This window comes from Zootoca vivipara, chromosome 2 (assembly GCF_965207765.1).
Source record: "Zootoca vivipara chromosome 2, rZooViv2.hap1.1, whole genome shotgun sequence".
NCBI classification, from domain to species: domain Eukaryota; kingdom Metazoa; phylum Chordata; class Lepidosauria; order Squamata; family Lacertidae; genus Zootoca; species Zootoca vivipara.
Genome location: NC_142584.1, coordinates 35,812,470 through 35,832,877, shown reverse-complemented (window position 1 = coordinate 35,832,877; position 20,408 = coordinate 35,812,470). Strand labels below are relative to the sequence as shown.

Sequence of the window (20,408 nt, the reverse complement as noted above, 5' to 3'; positions counted from 1 at the left end):
TTTAAAGAAAACAGTACCTCCTCTAGAATCAGCTGCCCAACATGGCTGCTTGAGGACAAACCTCCCAAAGAGTCCAGTAATTAATTAGTACAAAGGGGAGATCTGTGGACTTGGGAGCCTAGAAAACAAGAGGCAGGTGGAAGTAAGAGTTGGCACTGAATTCTAGGTACTGAATTCAAATAACCAACCATGCGGCTTTAGTTAATGGATATTTACATATTAATCATTGTAACGCCTATTTGATTTGAGGATACCTACCCTTTTGCTGCAGACCATCTGACAATGGTGTCCTTGTCTTTCAGTCCAATCAGCAATTGCTCTGGAAAAACATATGTTTTTGAAATACAAAACACAATAGGAAGCTAAAAGCACCTAGGATATTATCCTTAGGTCTATATTTTGTCACAGGCCTTTTCTGGATCAGGCTCCTTTTCCTGGGGAAAGCAAGAGGCCTTCATTCAGCACTTCACTAGTTCTAGCCACATCAAGAGATATCCTCAAACCCATCTCAAGGAAAGGTATGGGGTGGCGTTGGAAGGAAATAAAAGATTTTATTTATCTTTGCTGAAGAGAATACAATGGACGGTGAGCAGACACCTTTTTATTCAAAAAGTGAGGGGGAAATACATCTTATTAAGAATGATAGAACATTCAAAACATTGTAAGGCAGGAAAGGGCGCACAACGCAGCACAAAGTGATGCTATCAGCAACCACCGATAGGAAAGGGAGGCAGAGAGAAAAGGAATAGTCAAGGGCATCTACAAGAATTATAGCACTATTACCCCTTAAATGTTAAAAGAGACCTTGGTTTAAATCATTTACATTCTTGCTTTGCAGGTTAACCATAAGGAGGAAGGAGATCCTTAGAAGCAAACAAAGAAACCACAGCTGTATTTAGTGAAGCCATCTCATCAGAAGAGATAAGCCTGCACAAAGTGATTTCCTCTCCCTCTTCTCTCCCTGTGTGTCCCCCACACCTTACCCAAATCTGTTCTGCAGGTTTCCCCCAGATTAGATTTGGGGGTGGGGGTTTGCAGGGAGAAAAAAAGAAAGGCCTGCTATACAGCCAGAAGTCCTTACACTAATGGGATACAACCCCATGTTCACACTGGCTATGGTATCAGACCTTACACTGCTTCCTATTTTCATCAAACACACCTATAACATTTTCAATCTCTCCTGGGATGTCATATTCCTCTTCTTCTTCCTCCTCCTTGACAGCCGTTGCATTTATTTCTTCCTGTACAACAGGACTACTTGCAGAAAACGTCAAATTTGCAGCTAAAGATCGGAAACCCCGTTGATACCTAGAAAGAGAAACTTAGAATATTTATTATATTCAAAAAAGGTCAAAGAGTTTTCTCATACATTATATGTATCCCCTTCAAAAACATCAATGTAGTGTACTTCAAAAATGTAAGATACTAACTTTCAAAGGTATTTCTCTTCTGTAGGGAATCACCTAGCAGCCACAACTTAAGAAGGCTTCTTCAATGTTCCTCAGGCAAGTTGCCTGTGATCAGTTGCTGCTTGCTTACTGTTGCATTACTTATTAAAAGTGCTTTATTATTTTAATAACAAAAAGCTCATCTGTTTATTCCCAAAGGAATACAGCACACTAATTCAAGCAATGATTGCTCATAGGCCTAATGCAGGCATCCCCAAACTTCGGCCCTCCAGATGTTTTGGACTACAATTCCCATCTTCCCTGATCACTGGGCCTGTTAGCTAGGGATCATGGGAGTTGTAGGCCAAAGAATCTGGAGGGCCGCAATTTGGGGATGCCTGGCCTAATGGCAGAAATATCAGGGGATTTGTACAAGCAATATGTAAACCATAGCACTTTTTTTTTAAAAAAAAAAAACCTTTTATGTCCTCATGAGATAAGTACTCATTTTGTTTATTAAGACTGTGAGAATCTTTCAGACCCCAAAATATATACTTTAGGCATACTCAACATCTAGGGTGTGCCCCATGGAATTTTTGATATTTGCCCCTTCAAATGGGAGTTTCAAAAAGGTTTCACACGTGGCGACAGATGGGTGATCGTTTGAGAAAAGTTTGAATGTTACTACCTCTAGGCACTTTTTTAGATCCCGCCATAGAAAATAAAGCTCTTCAACTCAAGTGTTTGAAGAAAACCTTATGTTCAAATTTTGAAAAATTAAAAACAGCAACAAATTACAGCAACACAAAATGCATTTAAGATGCCAAACTAGGATCTGAGTTTGCAAAAAAGATTGCAATCTGCAACAATAAACACTTTTCTTAAGGTAACCCTTAAAGGTAAAATATTCAGCTCAACTAAGGATAAAAAATTGGATTGTGTCATCAATAGTGATACCAGGACAAGGTACAACTGGTAGGACTGTAAGCGGGGCTGTCAAGCAAATGCTTTGCCTGCACAAAGTCTCAAGTTCAATCCCCGCTATGTCCGCATAGGGCTAGTAAACATTCCCACCTGAAACACTGGAGAACTGTTACTAGTCAGTCTTGACAATAGGAAACAGACAGCCTGGAATTCATTTAAAGCTGTTTCCTATGTCTGTTTCTAGCTAACACAACAGAAAAAGCTAAAAATAATAACACATTAATGAAAACAGATATAAAAGGGGAGGGAGCCTTCCCCCCCCCCCCCCAAAAAAAGCAATAAGCAAAATGAAGAAAGCAATATTTGGCTGAGAATATAAATTTCCATGAGATTGTGATTTTTTAAAATGTAAGCAGAGTGTGAGTAGGACTGGAAATTCTGTAAACTGGTTGGAATACATTGCACACTACTAATTCCTCAACTTTATTTTGTTTTGCTTTTGAAGGTAGGGGGCAGGAACACCATATCACCTTGGATTTTAGTTTCCACGTGAACCTGAATTTATCCATGGAAAGGTTATTTAAATCCAGAACAAAATATGCAAAATACTTAACTGATAATGTAATACAAAAATACAAATATAACATAATACAAAGAAGCAGTCGCTTCTATCTCTGGAATACCCATGTATATTTAAAACATAACTTCTCATCACCATATGAACACGTGGTGATCTATTACTCATCTGTCCCTAACAATGAAAGATAGTTTTATAGTTCACCTTAGGCCAATAAAAGGAGGAGGCAAGTAAAAACATGAGTCTGAAAAGAACAAACCTCCACTTTGCCACCTTTGGCTTAAGAAATGTCAGGCCAAGTCGCTGAGCAAGTTTCATTCCCAACTTGCGAAGGAGTGTTTGGTTACTTCCAGAGAGCTTGCAGTTATCAAGGCAGTCAAGCACTGTAGAAGCTGCAACGAACAAAAGTCTCATGAATAAATGTGACATACTTCTATTTTTTCATATTACTTTAATCCATGATAGACACAAGGTTCTGGGAAGTTCTAACTCCAAGTCTAGCAAGACTTCTATCTATATTCCTTTAGAAAGTGTTAGTTATGACATTTACAGCTTTCAGTACACTAGTCACAACTCAGTGAGCATGCATGTGTGGTATAAACTCTACTGGCCCCAGTTAGGATCAGGCTGAAAGATTAATAAAATTCCAAGCATATTTTAAAGGAAAACATCTAGCTATAAACTTTAGGCAACCTGTGGTTTCAGATGAGCAAATCCATACATTTTGTAGAAGGCTTAACTAACCTTTCCCTCCCTTACCCACCCTTTTTCTAAATGAGTGATTAATTCTGAGGGGAACTAACGTTGAGAAGTATTTACATTGTTCTCATTAAACAATATCTTCCTTAAATATACTGGATGATCTCCAAAATCTTGCAGGTGGACTTCCACTCATACAACAGCACTTGCCTTTGCTCTCCACTTGCTGCGCACACACACACACACACACACACACACACACACAATCTGTTCCAGAAGACATAGCAGCCTTCCAAAACAGATTTGTAGGTGCACAGGAATGCAGGGAAGAGGAGAAGAAGGGCAAGTCGCATTTCACAAGTAGATGCCCATTCCATCGGCGGGCACTGGATTTTACCCATTGTTATAGCTTTCCCTCAGGATACTTTTTTCCATGTTTTATGCTACTGTTTTAGTTTAAAACCTTACATGTTTTGTTTGTATGATACTGAATGTGGACCACCATGAGAGGGCTTTTGAAATAAACATATTTTTGCCTATCTCTAGTTAGACAGATTTTAAGAATATATTTTATTATTACCAGAGATACATACTGGGTGTGTTGTAGATTTTGTTACAACGTGAATAGAAAAAACAGTACTTTCTTTACTATCTCTAGAATCCTTCCTATATATAAGAGAATGAAAATATACTTGAGGTGAAGACGATATTACTAATAGCCAAAGGAAGAGGGGGGGGGGGAAGGCTAGTTATATTTGTCACCTGAAGCAATACTTAACTACGTTAAAGAATGTCCCTAAGGCTACCATATTAATAGAAGAACCAGAAAACCTGCATAGCTCTGTAATTCAGTTAGCATTCTTCCAGAATACATAGTAAATATGCTGATTTTAAAAGGTGCTGTGGACCTCGTTCAGATATGAAGATGGCTGCATATCCTAGCTTGCTTTGAAGCTGTTAATGAGAGCTTTCAAGTTCAGACAAAATGGAAAACTAAAATTGATGAAAGCTTTACTGGTTTGTTTGTCAACTCATGCAAAAAGGGCTCAATTTTATGTCAGTTTATTAAGCTGGGATATGATCATCTGAATTCAGCCACTATTTTCCTCTATCCATATAAATACATTGATGCTTATGGCTACAAGTGTCAATCTGTGTTATGTATTATGTGTTCTTATTTTGTATATTTATGTTGCTAGCCGCCCTGCAATCTTCAGATAAATGAATAAAATAAACAAGTAACTTTGGCTGCCTTGTGATCATTGTCATTCCCGTAACGGGAATTAAGATATTTATAATATTACGAAGTGTCTTACCATATGGCAAACAGTCTTCCCTTTTGCCGTGTTTAAAAAGTTGTGCCTGAAAAGTGAAAGAAAAAAATGTGTTACTAAAATGATGGAACAAGAAGAGACGATTCTAAAACACAGGGTTTTTTGTTTGATTGTTTTTTAAAGAATCAATTTTTCAGGCTTGATACAGAAGCTGTAAGTAGAATAAAATCTGGTTCACACGGAACACCAAGTGAAACCATGTATTAGCACAAACATGTGTCTCCAGAGATGAGATTGTAGCCACTTCACTCCTCCCCTGGTCCTGCTCCTGTCACATTTCCAATGGCTAAAGTAAACCATGGTTTGGCTTAGCATGTCTCCAAATCCAGGCTTTTTATCTGCCTTGCTTCAGATAAATCCCTGTTCCTATGGGTCCTTGTTGCATTTTCATAACATATCCTAAATTTGGCAAAATGCAAGATGTAAAGTAATCCTATAACCTAAGCAGCTTAGTTTGCTACAGATAAGAACTTCTATGCTGAAAGACTTTTTCTATCTTCTCCGTTCTTGCCTTAGCAATTTCCGGATGCATAATCATTCAGCCTAGCCAAAAAGAAACTGTCTAAACTAGTTTAGTCTCATATTTACCCACTCTCTACTTTGGCAGAGAACTCTACCGCCCTGCTAGTTCTGTATGACTTAAAAGCCCTCATGGCTTTGCAAACCTCGGTGATGCATCTTCACCACATAAAAAAGGGATGGAGGGAGCAAGACAAAAATATGCTCATTTGGAGTCCAACATACAGGCAACAAATGCTAACAGCTCTAGGATGCCAAAATGGGAATCACCATAAAAGAAGAAAAAGCTAGACATGGCCAAAATGTTCAAGATAGCAAAGAAAATGCCAGAAGCAGAATCTTAACATTTTGATGGCTCTCCCTTGGGTTTTATTCTCTACTGCTCAGGGGCCAGATGCAATCTGAGTCTACAATATATTGCTATACATTATTATGATTTAAGCAATTTCGCAATCTTCCCATTTTATTCAGTAAACCTGTCATCAAATGAAAGCCTCAAGACTGTGAAGCTATGACACACACTAGCCAATGTCCACCCAAACTGCACATTTCTGGCTACTCCCAGTGCTCTTGCATAACATGAATTAACTGAGAAACAAAATAATAATCATGGCTGCTATCTGGGATTTTGGACTGGTAGCAGGTTTAGTTTGTTTAACCAAATGCACTGAGGATACAGTCAGCTGCAATGCAATCTAAACTAGCCTTAGAATGTATATCAAAAGAAAGAAAGAACTTTTCACCTTCCCCAAGTTATTATATGTAAATATGTACATGGAACAAGAGACACCTATATATATGGATATCCTGAAATTTTATACTACTGCACACTTTTTTTTCTAGCAGTAGCATCCACCATCGAATCATACAATTCACCATGGGTATGGCTCAATAGGACACAAAAACAAGCTCTATTGGAGTTGACAGCATTTCACAAGCGAAACTGTGCAAGTCAGTGTTGCAGTCTGAATGATAGTATTTTATTTAATTATGAAAGTGTGGGCTGGATCGTGCCATAAGTTTCGTAAAACTAAAAGAGCAATGACTATAGCAACCCAAAGAATATCCCTATGAGTTATTCATTTTTACCCATTCATTTAAACATTTAGAGACGCCAGACTGGGTACTTTATTTTAGCCTATGTTTTGTCACTCCAGTAGGAAGGAAGCCTTCCATATAAATATGGCCAGGAGTTAAAATTAAAGGAACATAGCCCAACCCTAGAAGTATTTCCTCCTATGGAACAACTATTTACAGACTTCAGTAATTTCAACTACAGTGCATATGCAACAAAAACTCCCCGAGGCTATGCACCTGCTTTGTTTTAGGTTTTAATGAACAGCATTTCACGATCTTAAACGTAGCATTTATGAACACTACAACGAACACTGCAACGTACAGAGAACACTTTGAGGATTAGGATCGGTTTAAGGCTTTTAAATATAAAGCATGCTAGTAGCAGAGGACTTTCAACAGATCTTCATACTTCCCTGCTAACAATGCTAAAATGCCAGCTATATTTGTGCCAGAAAGAAGGGTTTCCCCCCCCCCCTAAAATCAGGAGCCTTGCAGAGATATATGTAATATTACTTAAATCTTTCGGAGTGCTAACTCAAGATCTTCACGGAGCTTTTAGAGAGATGTTCACATCATAAACATTGTTGAGCAATCACCAGACTATATAGGGATTTTTCACCTGTGACAGAAATCCACGAAAAGAGGTTAAACCAATAGGCTTGACTGCATAAAAGATGTTACCATAGACGTAGCTGGATCTTTCCGATTCAGAATACCTTTTGGATTGTGAGTATACATAAACATGCCTTGGCTGGCTGCAAGTCACCATCAGGACTCTTCTTAAGTCTGGGATAGCTCACTCAGTAAAGCATGAGACTCTCAATCTCAGAGCCGTGGCTTCGAGCCCCACATTGGGCGACAGATTCCAGCACTGAAGGGGATTGGACTAGATGACCCTCATTGTCCTTTCCAGCTCTACCATTCTATGATTCTAATCACCTAAAAGGAGTTGGAATTAGTTCCGCATTCCATCAGTTAAGATGGCAATATGTACAAGGGACTCAAGGCAGGAACTAAAGTCCCTTAGGACCTCCCAATGTGTCCTTTTATTCCCAACACAAAGTGAACCAACTATAGGGCTATGAATCACATGCTGAAGTATCAACATGAGCCCAGTGCAGAATAGTTTATCAGACTAGAGATATAGTCTTTTCCCATTGCAGGCTTACTCTCTCATTGAGATAATCAGTTAAGGCAAAACAATGTGGCCCCCTTACATCTGATCTTTTCTGTGGCCAGGCCTAGGTTCCCTGCTAAGGCAGCCTACTTTGCTCCTCTGCAATGGTATTTTGCAGCAGCGTAAAAAAATAATAATTCCTTTTTAGAACGCATTTCATTTGATTTTAATTTATTCCCGAATGTTTTAGGACTCGCTTGTCTTTTTAGAGCCGTGGCTTGTCTGGAGGAAACTTTTACTGGCTAGGTGACTCACTCTCTTCCCTACCTCCTCATCTGTAACATGGGAGTAGTACTTCTCAAATTCAGAGTTGTTATAAAGAAAAACCCAAAAAAGTTCCTAAAGCACATGCATAAAATAGTTGGTTATCTTTGACAATAACTACAGATAAGGAGTTCTATACAGTCATACCTCGGTTTAAGTATGCCTCGGTTTGAATACTTTCAATTTAAGTACTCCGCAGACCCATCTGTAACGGATTAATCCACTTTCCATTACTTTCAATGGGAAAGTATGCTTCAGTTTAAGTACTCCGCGGACTGTCTGGAACGGATTAATCCACTTTCCATTACTTTCAATGGGAAAGTTCGCTTCAGGCTAAGTACGCTTCAGGTTAAGTACAGACTTCTGGAACCAATTGTGTACTTAAACCGAGGTACCACTGTACTTAGTTACAATATAGATGTGTTTTAGAGTTTGGGTGAATAATGACAATAAAGCAGAAATAGACCAAAATAGTCAGGGTGGAAAACCATCACACGGGGATATACGTGGTTTATTTGCTTGTACAATCCTATCCAGGTGCATTCAAACTACATTCCACCAAGTTCAACGAGACTTGGAACTTATTTTATAGCATACAGTGTAGATGAGAGAGAGGTGGTGCTTTCATATTGACTCTCTCCTGAAGCAACAAAAGGTGTGCAAAGGTCTCAGCTGAAGAAACCTATTTCTAATTAGGAAGCCAATAATATGTTTGCTTTGTCTTGTCTTCAGGAACTTTAAAAGGCTGCAGCACATTGTGTTAAAAGCAGGGGAAGGTGTCTATTATATGCCTTGGGCATTCCAAAGTTGCACCACGTTCCTTCCATATTAATGGGGGCACATAACATGTGCCAAACTAACCAGCCTGCTGAGAGGAATGTAGCTCTCTCTCTTTAAATAATTACACCACCTACAAATTAGAGAAAACCATTGGCGTATCCTAGTGACAGAAGTGTCAGATCTGGTTTTGTTGCTTTTGAAATAACATGGTGCAAGGTACAAACAAGAACTAGTTTCTTAGTAATCAGGGTAAAACCTGACACACCTCCTAATTGTCTGCATAACCCACTTTGGTTTTGCCTTTGTAAGATGTAAGAATCAGCATTACCTCTGGGAAATCTTCCCCAAGCTATACAAATCATCACTATTTAAGACTGGCATGACTGCTTGGCAGCAGGTACATCTTGCTGCCAAACAGATGGGAATTTGCAGTTACCCTCTGGCTCCAGTAAACTATGAGCAATGGGCTTTGCCCAACCTTAAGGGAAGATTGAAGAGAGCACAGTTAATTGCTCTTCAGCACCCCTCACAGGCCAGACAAGCAATTCACTGTCTCTAGTCCTAGTTGTCCACCGCACATTACTAAATGTGCAGGAGCTACGCAAGTATAACAGATGAGGAATGATTTCAAGAGGAAATCACCTGGGTCAAGGAGGAGCCCACACCCAAATTAGGACAAGTTTCATATAAGCCACAGGACGCATGCACCTGCCAATGCACTTGGGCTGGCTACTATTAGAATCCGGAGGCTCTCAGCTTTGGTTTTCTTACATGAAGGGAACTTCCCATTCCCCCCTTCACTCTGCAGCCCCCTGCACCACCTGAAAAGCTTGTTCAAAGGATTGGGGGACCCCCATGAAGAGCATGGGATGGGCCATGATGTTGCTAGGAAAGGGGGAAAGTGACCAAACTTAGGCAAGTACTTTTTGCAAGCAGAACCCCACCGCTACAAGCAATCTTCATCGAGTTCTGACCAGTTTCCCACTCCCTCGCTTCCCTCTTTAAGGGGACACAAGGGAGAGGAAGAGACTACAAGTCCCCTTCTGGGAACTTTCTTCTGTTCACAGGATGGATAACATTGTTCTATATAATTAATACTGTAGTTGCTTGATGTAATTTAGGGGAGGAACCATAGAACAGCTGTATAGCACACAAAATGCCCCAGACTTCATCCTCAAGATTCTCCAAGTAGGGCTGGAGGGGAAAACCTTGCTGAAACCCTGCAGAGATATTGCCAGTCAGAGTAGATCATACAGAGATGGTTAGATAAATGGTACAACATGGAATAAAACAACTTTCTATGTACCCAATTTAAATGAGCATACAAATCAGGGACTTAGCAATTCACATAGATTTTTGAATGAACTTAATTTAAGCCCAAACTGAAAAGCTGCAAGTAGGAATAAAACCAAACTGGAATTGAACCTCTAAAATGGTCTGGTGGTAAGTGGGGGTTGGGGCAGGATCATGCACTTCTTGTCACTTTCTTCCAAGGAGAAAGGGAAGGGACAAAGAAGGGAACAGGCTTAGAACCCACCCTGCACCCATCTAAGAGGCATGTCAGCTAAAGACAGGCAGCAAAACTCCACATCAATGTGTCTAAAAATCTAGGTTAAAGGCACTTCACAATTAGAGACATCAAATATAGGGATATGGGCAACCCTCATAGCTACACTTCTGTTTTTGTGCCCCTGAGACTAAAGAACTGCATAGCAGGGCTATCTCTAACCTGCGGCACAGTCTACCACAGCACAGCAGTATTTACCAAACAATGCTTAAGAGCAGGGACAATTCTCAGAGAAATGCCCTTTTCTTAAGACACAAATAAAAATAGTACTTAAGGTACTTCTTTTCACTAACTTGCTGCCTAGGATACTTTATTTTAAAGCCATTACTCACATTTGTGTACTGTATCTCTTATGAAAAGAAATTAAGCACAACTTAATAAGTTTCTATGCCCCAGGCTACTTCAAGATGAGGACATCGCTGTCACGCAAGAACTTGGTGTGCTACGCCCTGCAGGGCTAACAAAAAAAGTTGCTGGTTACACAGGGGCAGGTTTAGAAGAAAGGCTGCCAACACAGAGCGTTTATATTGTAAAGTTGTAAAGTTATTCAGTAGAAGCTTCTCATAGTTATAGACGAATTGCAGGAGTTTTGTCACAAACCTTTATTTCAAAGCTATTTTAACGTATCCATAAGTCAACATGCAGATACCAGAGCCTCAGGACCAAGCTACACCTTATGTTTAAAGGCATCACTGCATCTAATGTTCAGATTAAAGCAAATTAATCTATGGGAGGGGAGGCTGAAAACCAATGGGATCAAAGACATGCAGAGGGAACTTAACCTTTCCTTTGCCTGCTGCAATCCTGAGCAAAACCCCTTTTCTGAGCTAGTGTTACTGAGAGAACATCTCCCATTAGTGTACTAATGACACCCCCCCCCCAAATGCAATTTGCATTTTAAAAATCTTCTCGTTTGGCCATCAAACCTTTAACTAAGGTTAACTAAGATTTCCCAACCCAGAAATATATCACCTAGGTACTCATGCTACACTTTCCCTAGCCTCCATCAGTGTCATGCTGGCAACCAGCACAGGCTCACAGAACACACAGCCGACAAAGGTACATAATGCAAATATTGTCTGTCAACAGAAGGAGCACACATTCAGCAGCCAATGCTGCATTTTACATACAATACAGACATGCCTTATTTCAAAAGTGTATCTGAAAGAAATCAAGTAGTGCTACCTGTTGGCAATCCATCATTTCACAACAGGTGCTCTATCAACAGGTGCAGAAAAACAAGCCCGTAAGTGGAATCAAGTTGTGCAACATGCAATGCATGTTTCAACAAGAACTATGTCAGTGTTAACCACTATGCATTAAATTACAAATTAAACAGCAGCATTCCTGTTTGCTCAGACCAATTCAGGAAGAAACATTTCAAAGCTCAGGAACTGTTCAGATGCTACTTCTCTCCCCACTCTACCCCTCCCTGTCAAACTTCAACACATGGTGAAACTGAGGAGTGTTTGTCTTAGCAATGCAAGCACAATCCCCACCTTCTCAACAACTGGAGCAGATGTCCAGCAGCTAATGCGGCATTTTAGTTAGAATATTTCATCAGTACAGTGCTATGTTTATTTAAATGTACGACCCTGATTCCCTGAGGTAGAACCTGCTTTTCTAGTGGCTTCTATATCACAAGGTTCGATAAGAAAGGTGTAGCCTTCATTTAAATACAGCCGTTACCTTCTGTGCGTTGTGAGGTGTCAGGGGTGCAGCTCACAAACCCAAGATTCATGTCCACCTTTGCATAAGAAATAGCAACTGAACAAGCTCTCTAAGAGTCTGCATCTTTCCACAAAGGCTGAACCACTCTGATATAAAGATTGCCAAGATAACTTGGCCACTGAATCTGCTCAAATGAAGTCACCAGAATGTAGCTGTGTATCACCTATTTTTACATGGCTGAATCCAGAAATGAAGCCCTCTTCCATTTTGTTATGCCATTTCAGCAAGTTATGTCGCTTCATAATCTTCAAGCTTCAGGGAGTTGTATTCATTAATGTGAAACAACTGCTATAAATGGCAAACCCAAGCCAAATCGTACCTTACACACAGAGAGAGATTACTGCTAGTCCATTGATAAACCAAGTACTATCTACTGTTTTCAAGATACTGTACCATACAAACCTTTTTCCTCAGACCTGATATTCTGAGTCATCTTTAGCTGGAGATGTTGAAACTGGACCAAGAAGATAATCTTAGGCACGCCACACTCCCTCAAGCCTTGCCTTCTCAGCCTCAGTTCCATCTTCCTTCACACTACCAGCTACATCTCTTACAAGGTTTGTGTAAGGCAGGGGTAGGCAACCTCAGGCCCGGGGGCCGGATGCAGCCCAAACTCCTTCTAAATCCGGCCCACGGACGGTTCGGGAACCAGCGTGTTTTTACATGAGTAGAATGTGTGCTTTTATTTAAAATGCATCTCTGGGTTATTTGTGGGGCATAGGAATTCGTTCATTTTTCATCTTCAAAATATAGTCCGGCCCACCACATGGTCTGAGGGACGGTGGACCAGCCCACAGCTGAAAAAGGTTGCTGACCCCTGGTGTAAGGACACCAGATGTAATGCTTTAAGAAGTCTGAACTCTAAAAGCAAAAGCATAATACTTTTTTAAAGTACTGCGCACTACCACTAGTAAAGTGCTCATGGAATTTCATGGATAGGTTAATGGAAGGTGTTTGGTGTCTAAGGTAGGGAAGGAGGGTTCCAGCTATTCCTGCATCAGATCTTGCATATTACCTCTATCCTTGCTCCAGTCCTGTTTTCTACTGTCTATCTAGATAGGCCAAGATTGGAGTGCTCTGTGTAGGCAGTGTGTGCTTTCTATATTCTTCCCAGATGTAATTGGGCTAGTATCCTATCATATTGGGGCATGTCAAAAGTGGAAGAACTTGAATGTTATCCTACTTGGGCAGGCTTAATTTTTTTAGGGAGGGACATCTATTTTTTTTCAAAAAAAAACCTGCTAAGCAATGAGACTGAAATGTGTAGAGTAACCAATGCAAATTCTACAACTATGCAAATACAATGTGAGCAAATATATCAAATGTAATATATTTATATAAATACCATTCAACATTCATAACACTAATTGTTGTTCATTTCCTTTTCTATAATACTCGCCGACACCATAATACCATTTTCTTGTCACCTGTAACTTTACCTTTCATCGTAAAAGGAGAAGAGCCACTGAATATATTGGGCAACTAATATTAGCCCCCTGGATGTGTGGCTGAAATTATACACTAAACTGGAAGTAAATCCCATTGAACTTAATGAGACTTACTTCTGGATAGACATGCAGAGGATTATGCTGCAAGCAGTCAATCTATCAACAGCAGAGAGATATAACCAAAAGGGAAACCTCATCAATAAAGTTGCTCAATATGTATGCCACTCCTTAAGAGGAAGCTAAACCCATACATAGACAGACAGGCTTAAGGTTCCTGGTTTCAAGAAAATTATAAATCATTCCAGTTTCGATTCAACTTGTTAGGTTTTCACCTGTTTCGTTTAACAGACACTAATAACAGGAGAAATAAAACCACACAGAACAAAGGAATTATGATGAACATTTTGTGTCCTACATGTTTCATCATGCACCAGCAGCAATGATCAGCCTTTGTTAAGTGGATGAAGAAGGCATTTAACCCTTAAAACTTGCAAAACAGGAATCTGATAGGGTAAGAAAGGGAAAGAACTTCATATAAAAGCCTTTTATACTACTAATAGCAAAATGTTTGTGAAACTCCACTAGTGTTACACTATAGTTCAACCAAACAATGAAACCTGGGCAAGTATTTACAGATAAAGGCAAAGAGCTATCCATATAGAAGCCAGCTTGGTTTTGGGTCTATATCCAACCAAGCCATACAAAATTAGATCCACTGAAATCAAGGGACCCAAATAATATAAGCCTACTGATTTGAATGAGCCTATGAATATAAATGAGTTGGATATAAACTTTAGTGTCTACTATTAATGCTACTGATGAAAAATTAATGGACTACAATATGGGCAAATATTTGCAGTGGGGGGGGGAATAAATGGTTGTGAATACAACCATTTACATTCCTCAATAAAAGTAAATGTTTTACATTCATTACTATGCAGAAAAGCAAAGCATTTGAGGGCAATGGTTTTAGTGATGAGAGGGTAGTGGAGCAGAGGAAGAATTTTTCACCCACCCTTCCTTTTAATCCCTTGTACTGTTGAGTCCATTGCAGCAAATAGAGCAATGGGCAGTTAAGCCAGCTTGCCCACATACAGAATGGGTGTGTAGGGAAGGTAGCCTGCACATAAAATTTGACAAGCCTAATGTTGGCTGTTAAAACACAACCCAGATCAGATCCTGGTTTAAGATGCTGGTTTACAAGCAATAATTAAATGCAGCTTCCTGATTTAGATGTCAAGGGAACCTATGTAGTTTAAAAAATCAGAACAGAAGTGCCAAAGTTGAGTGAATGTGGGAAGGATGGAAAGTGAAAATTTGTTGAGCAAAATATTGTGTGACCTACCATGCAGCAACGTTACCAGTACTACATCAGATACAATCCAGAATGTTTATCTTGGTTGATTTGCAATTATCAAATTCATTTCAGTCACAACCAAATTGGTAATAAAGCCACAAATACAATCAATTAAAACTAATGTAATCAATCCATTTTCAGTGCAAAAATTCCTAAATCCCTATCTAAAAATTCTTAAGTCGAAAAATCCCTATCTAAAACCGCCGCAGTTTCCTTTCAGATGTTCAGACATTCGTAAGCATGCGGCCATTACCCCCATTTGTAAGTCAAAAAATTTGGTTGTCGAGTCGTTCATAAGTCGAGGTACCACTGTATTTTTAATACTTACATAGCTTTCACAGCTGCAACTTCTCCTGCCACAGTGTTATCAAGATGAAAAAACCTGTACAGTGGTACCTCAGTTTATGAACACAATTGGTTCTGGAAGTCTGTTCATAAACTGAAGCGTTCATAAACTGAAGCGAACTTTCCCACTGAAAGTAATGGAAAGTGGATTAATCCGTTCCAGGCGGGTCCGCGGAGTACTCAACCTGAAGCGTACTTAACCCGAAGCATGGGTATAATTGGTTCCCGAAGTCTGTTCATAAACTGAAGCGAACTTTCCCATTGAAAGTAATGGAAAGTGAATTAATCTGTTCCAGATGGGTCCGCGGCGTTTGTAAACTGAAAATTCGTAAACTGAGGTGTTCATAAACCAAGGTTCCACTGTATCTGTATCACTCTCTGTTATGCAACTATTAATAGCAGAGGATTTTTGATCCATTTTGCATCTGGCAACCACATACTGTTCTTAAATAATGATAAGGTCATAGCTGCCAAGTTATCCCTTTTTTAAAGGGATTTTCCCTTATGCTGAATAGGCTTCCTCACGAGAAAAGGGAAAACTTGGCAGCTATGTAAGGTAAAGGTAAAAGTACCCCTGACAGTTAGGTCCAGTCGCGAACGACTCTGGGGTTGAGGTGCTCATCTCGCTCTATAGGCCGAGGGAGCCGGCGTTTGTCCGCAGACAGCTTCCAGGTCATGTGGCCAGCATGACTAAGCTGCTTCTGGTGAACCAGAGCAGCGCACGTAAACGGCGTTTACCTTCCCGCTGGAGCAGTACCTATTTATCTACTTGCACTTTTATGTGCTTTTGAACTGCTAGGTTGGCAGGAGCTGGGACCGAACAACAGGAGCTCACCCCATCGCGGGGATTTGAACCACCGACCTTCTGATCGGCAGACCACAGCACCACCCGCGTCCCTAAATAATGATAAATGTATGCAAAGCTTAAGGGATGGGAAGGTAATTGAATGCCATCTACTGGGTTTCTGCCAACAAGAGCACTTAGAGGAAAAATATTTCAGATTATCTTTGAAAGAAATAGCATTGTTTACCAGGGCTTGAAGCATGCCATCCATTACAATAGTTCCCTCCATAGTCTGAAAGGAGGATTTAGATAACGTTGAAAGGGTCCAGTCCAGGAAGTCTGCCATTCTTTTTTGTTTGACATCAGGGCGGGTAATAAACCTGTTGTAGAAAAAAAAGAAACATTGCAAGTTACCTATTCACAGCAGTTCAGTTGGTAACAAATTTTTCCTGTTAGACAAATTGGTTTGTTTGTTTTTTTTGCTCCTAAAGGCAACTGGCCAATGAATGCTTTCCAACATATTTTGAGTGGGAACATTCCAACTGTCAGCAATATAACCCTGTCTTTTTCTAAAGAAGGTCATAACCCCAAAAATTATACTGTCACAGTTAACAGCCAAATTGTCTTAAAATTAGAGTGGGACCCTTTATTTACATAAAGGGAATAATATGCTGTGTGTTTTGCCTTACTACTATCTGAAAAGCTGGAAGCAAATCAAGAGATAAAGTGAATACTTAGTCACTAGGGAAAACTGCAAATAAGCAGAACAGAAGGTAGCGGAACAATCCTAGGAGCAGAAGACAACTTCTATTCTTCCTCCATGCTAATATTAGCAGAAAAACACAGTACTAATTTCCACCATTCTTATCAAGAAAGGTATATGTTCCCACTTCTTTTTTTACCAAAAACAGAACTGGAATGACAAGTGTTTTATAGCAATATTTTTTAATAAAAACAAATAACAAATATAATTTTTTTGATATGAAATATATCATCTGTCACTATGTACCATTGACCAATGCAAAATAAAATGTTAGTCAGTTTGATTAGAACTCTCACTAGATGTCACTAGAAACCTACATTTATTTTACTCCAATGCTCTGAGGCCAGTTTCATAATAGGTAAAGGGACCCCTGGCCATTAGGTCCAGTTGCAGACGACTCTGGAGTTGCGGTGCTCATCTCGCTTTACTGGCCGAGGGAGCCAGCATACAGCTTCTGGGTCATGTGGCCAGCATGACTAAGCCGCTTCTGGAGAACCAGAGCAGCGGACGGAAACACTGTTTACCTTCCCGCCAGAGGGGTACTTATTTATCTACTTCCACTTTGATGTGCTTTCGAACTGCTAGGCTGACAGAAGCAGGGACCGAACAACGGGAGCCCACCCCAACGCCTGAAGAGGCTTTTGCTACAATAGAGCCAATTACAATTCTTAACTTCCAAACAATTTTGCCACCATAAAACCAGCATTAAAAACGTGTGATAGCCGCCAGACATTGCCAGAAGGATAACTTTTTAGTTTTTACCATAGATTTCACAAGTCCATTTGACAAATCAGTGCTGGGCAGGGGGAGGGAATTCATCACTGAATTCAATGGGAGGTTTTGTACAAATGTTGGGGCAGTATTTAAAAGTGGTGGAAGATATCTGGATATGCTTGCACACCATCAACATAAGGAAACCCTCATTTTACTTATAAATTGTTGCATCACTTCATAGGATTATACTGTGAAAAAGAGATTGGTTCCTTAAAGTCAGCACCTATGTCAGAAATATTGCAACTATCAATTTATCCCAGACAGGGAAAAGAAGAAGGCAATTCTCAATGACCCAGGATGCTAAGTGGCTTCAATTTAGATGTGTAATTTTATTCCCCACAAACTGCAAATTTAGGTGGCTGACTGCCGATAGTGGCCTTGTTCTGGTTCCAGCCATTAGAAACAAGAGCAAAGTATTAGCAGGTTCAAGTGATGCTCAGCTGAACAAAACGTTTTTCAAAATAACACAAAAAGGACACACACACACACACACACACACACACAAAAATGGCCCGGTGTGAACAGCTCAGTGTTTCAAGGAACCAATGAGCGTTGAGTGTCTGTTGGAAAAGAGAAATGGAACGTTTGGTGGGAAGCTAGCGTCAACTGGACTGCTTGAGCTTATTACAGCTTATGTGTCGTGGGGTGAGAGCATGGCTAGCTGGCACCCTGAACAGGAGTCCTCCCATTAGGCAGTGAGGATATTCTTGTACATACACCAACAGTAATGAGACAGTACATTTTCTGTCAATATCAGCTTAAGTGACTTACTTTGAGACCAAAACTGCAGCTGCATCTCGAGATTTGTCACTTACAATCAAATAGGACTAAAAACAAAAACAAAATTGAGTTAGAGGAGTTTGCAACATTAAAACAAAATGTGCACAATGTTTGTATGCAAACACTTAAGTATCTATGCAAGTCAGAACGGGGACAAACCGCAGAAGGGATATCCAAATACGGACTTCATACAGAGAGTTATTGAAGTGTGAATTGTTGGGACTTCAAAGTGCAGTTTAGGGCTGTTGGAAATCCCTTTTGCATACACCCTCCCTGTTTCATCTTATTAAAAGTGAAAATTAAATATTGGTATATTTAAAGCACAAGCAGAGTGATCCTGGTATTAATCCCAGGGAAGATAATGGAGAATAAATTCACAAGAATTCAAATTTACAGATGAACAAAATTCCTACACATTTTCTTAATATAAACACATTATGAGGAATTTATATTTTCATATTGGTTTTTGTTTTGTTTTTTGCAAAGTGTTTTACAGCGTTTTATCTTGTTTTGTCTAAAAAATCTTTTTATATGTTGTTCTGATAAGTTAAACTCTTCGAGTACAGATAAAAGATTATTGTTCTTGATTAAATAAAAGCACTGAGCTGAAGGTGCATTGCTCTACAAATGTGCAGCTCACAGGATCCGTACCAGCTACATAGGAAATTAAGTAAGGTTGTATCCTAGCTCCTGCACTGTTTAATTTATATCTAAATTATTTTTTGTGTTTTTATATTCTAAACTGCCCTGTGATCCTCAGTTGAAGGGCAGTATAGAAATTTAATTAATAAATATTAATACAAGTTATTGTTTTACCATTTGACAGATGAGATATTCAAATTAAGAAACAGTGACTTGCCCAACAGCGTACAACATCATGGCAGATATAAACCTTTAAATGAGGTTTCCCACACCCAAGTCCAAGACTAAATCTAGTACCCCAGAACAACCCCGAACAACTGTAAAGGCTTATTAATATTACAAAATACATTCTGCTTTCTACAGATTGCTGAACAGCTCCACCAATACTTGCTTTTGCCACTTTGAGGATGCGATCCATTGTTGGCACTCGAGGGCATCCTTCTTGGGAAGAGATATTTCCATCCAGCCGTGCCAAATCAAACGGGATCAGGCATGTTACAGACAACCACAACAAGAGCATGTAGCGTGTCTCCCAGGTCTAAGAAAACACAGGGGAAAATATATTTATCAATCAAAATACTTTTTCGACCGATAGTCAGACAGAAAAACATTTCTCAATACAAATATAAAAATATAAAACTGAAGGCATCAGTTACAAATATAAAAATATAAAATATGAAACTAAAGGGATACATAAATGAAGTATGACTGCGCTACTGAACCTCCTACAGGTAACCCACATCAAGGCATAAAATATATTTATTGTAAAAGTCTTTTTAAAAAATAGTCTGTGCCCCCAGAAAATTCGCAGCACACACTTGTGAAAACCATCTCCATATGCAAAATGTAGACCACTATTACAAAAAATAGGAAAGATGTAGGAATGAAATAGGACCTCCAAGATTTAGTTTTAATTGAATATGGAAGGACAGTTACACAAATTTAAATGGAACAAGGTCTAGCTAGAATACTTTATTCACACACAAGCCTAAGCCCCAACTTCATGAACCCTGCCAAACAAATCATGGCTCCTGAAGACATGTGCAAACATAAGTTAGGAATTTCATTATTCTGTAAAAGCTCATAGATGGAACGCTCCAGAAGTGGTTTGCTCATTCCCAAATCTTTTTATCAAGATAACAGCTTGTAATTTTCCAAAGTGCAGTTCCCTGGACCTTCAGAAATAAGTGAGAATGCAATTGCCTCTTTAGAATATAGGGTAAGCAGCAACTCTTGCTAAAAGGATATATAAAGCATGCAGATATAGCAGCAGTGTTTCAAAACAGTGTGAGTGAAAGCACACCTGTGAACTTACAAACCTGCCTTTTAGCAAAACAGACCACTGCCCCCCTCCTCCCATTTACTGTAAACCACTTGGACTGGCAGCAATTTGCCCAAGGTGTCAGATGGGGTTCCTTCCAAGCCTTACCTGAAAACGCTAGGAGCTGAACCTAGGAGCTTCTGCACACAATGTATGA

The 20,408-nt window shown here is 39.6% G+C and overlaps 1 protein-coding gene across 8 annotated transcripts in view; it reads right to left on the bottom strand.

Moving 5' to 3' along the window:
* The window catches only part of TBCD (tubulin folding cofactor D), a 129,278-nt gene that overhangs the window by 97,786 nt on the left and 11,084 nt on the right, over positions 1 to 20,408 (bottom strand). For all 8 annotated transcript variants that reach the window (XM_088661647.1, XM_035104647.3, XM_088661646.1 and 5 more), the window contains 7 exons: positions 19,322 to 19,468; positions 18,280 to 18,335; positions 16,219 to 16,351; positions 4,905 to 4,950; positions 3,149 to 3,281; positions 1,160 to 1,308; positions 259 to 319 (listed from right to left, as the gene is read on the bottom strand). In XM_088661647.1, coding sequence (XP_088517773.1) covers positions 259 to 319; positions 1,160 to 1,308; positions 3,149 to 3,281; positions 4,905 to 4,950; positions 16,219 to 16,351; positions 18,280 to 18,335; positions 19,322 to 19,468 — 725 coding nt within the window. The remainder of the gene's footprint in view (positions 1 to 258; positions 320 to 1,159; positions 1,309 to 3,148; positions 3,282 to 4,904; positions 4,951 to 16,218; positions 16,352 to 18,279; positions 18,336 to 19,321; positions 19,469 to 20,408) is intronic.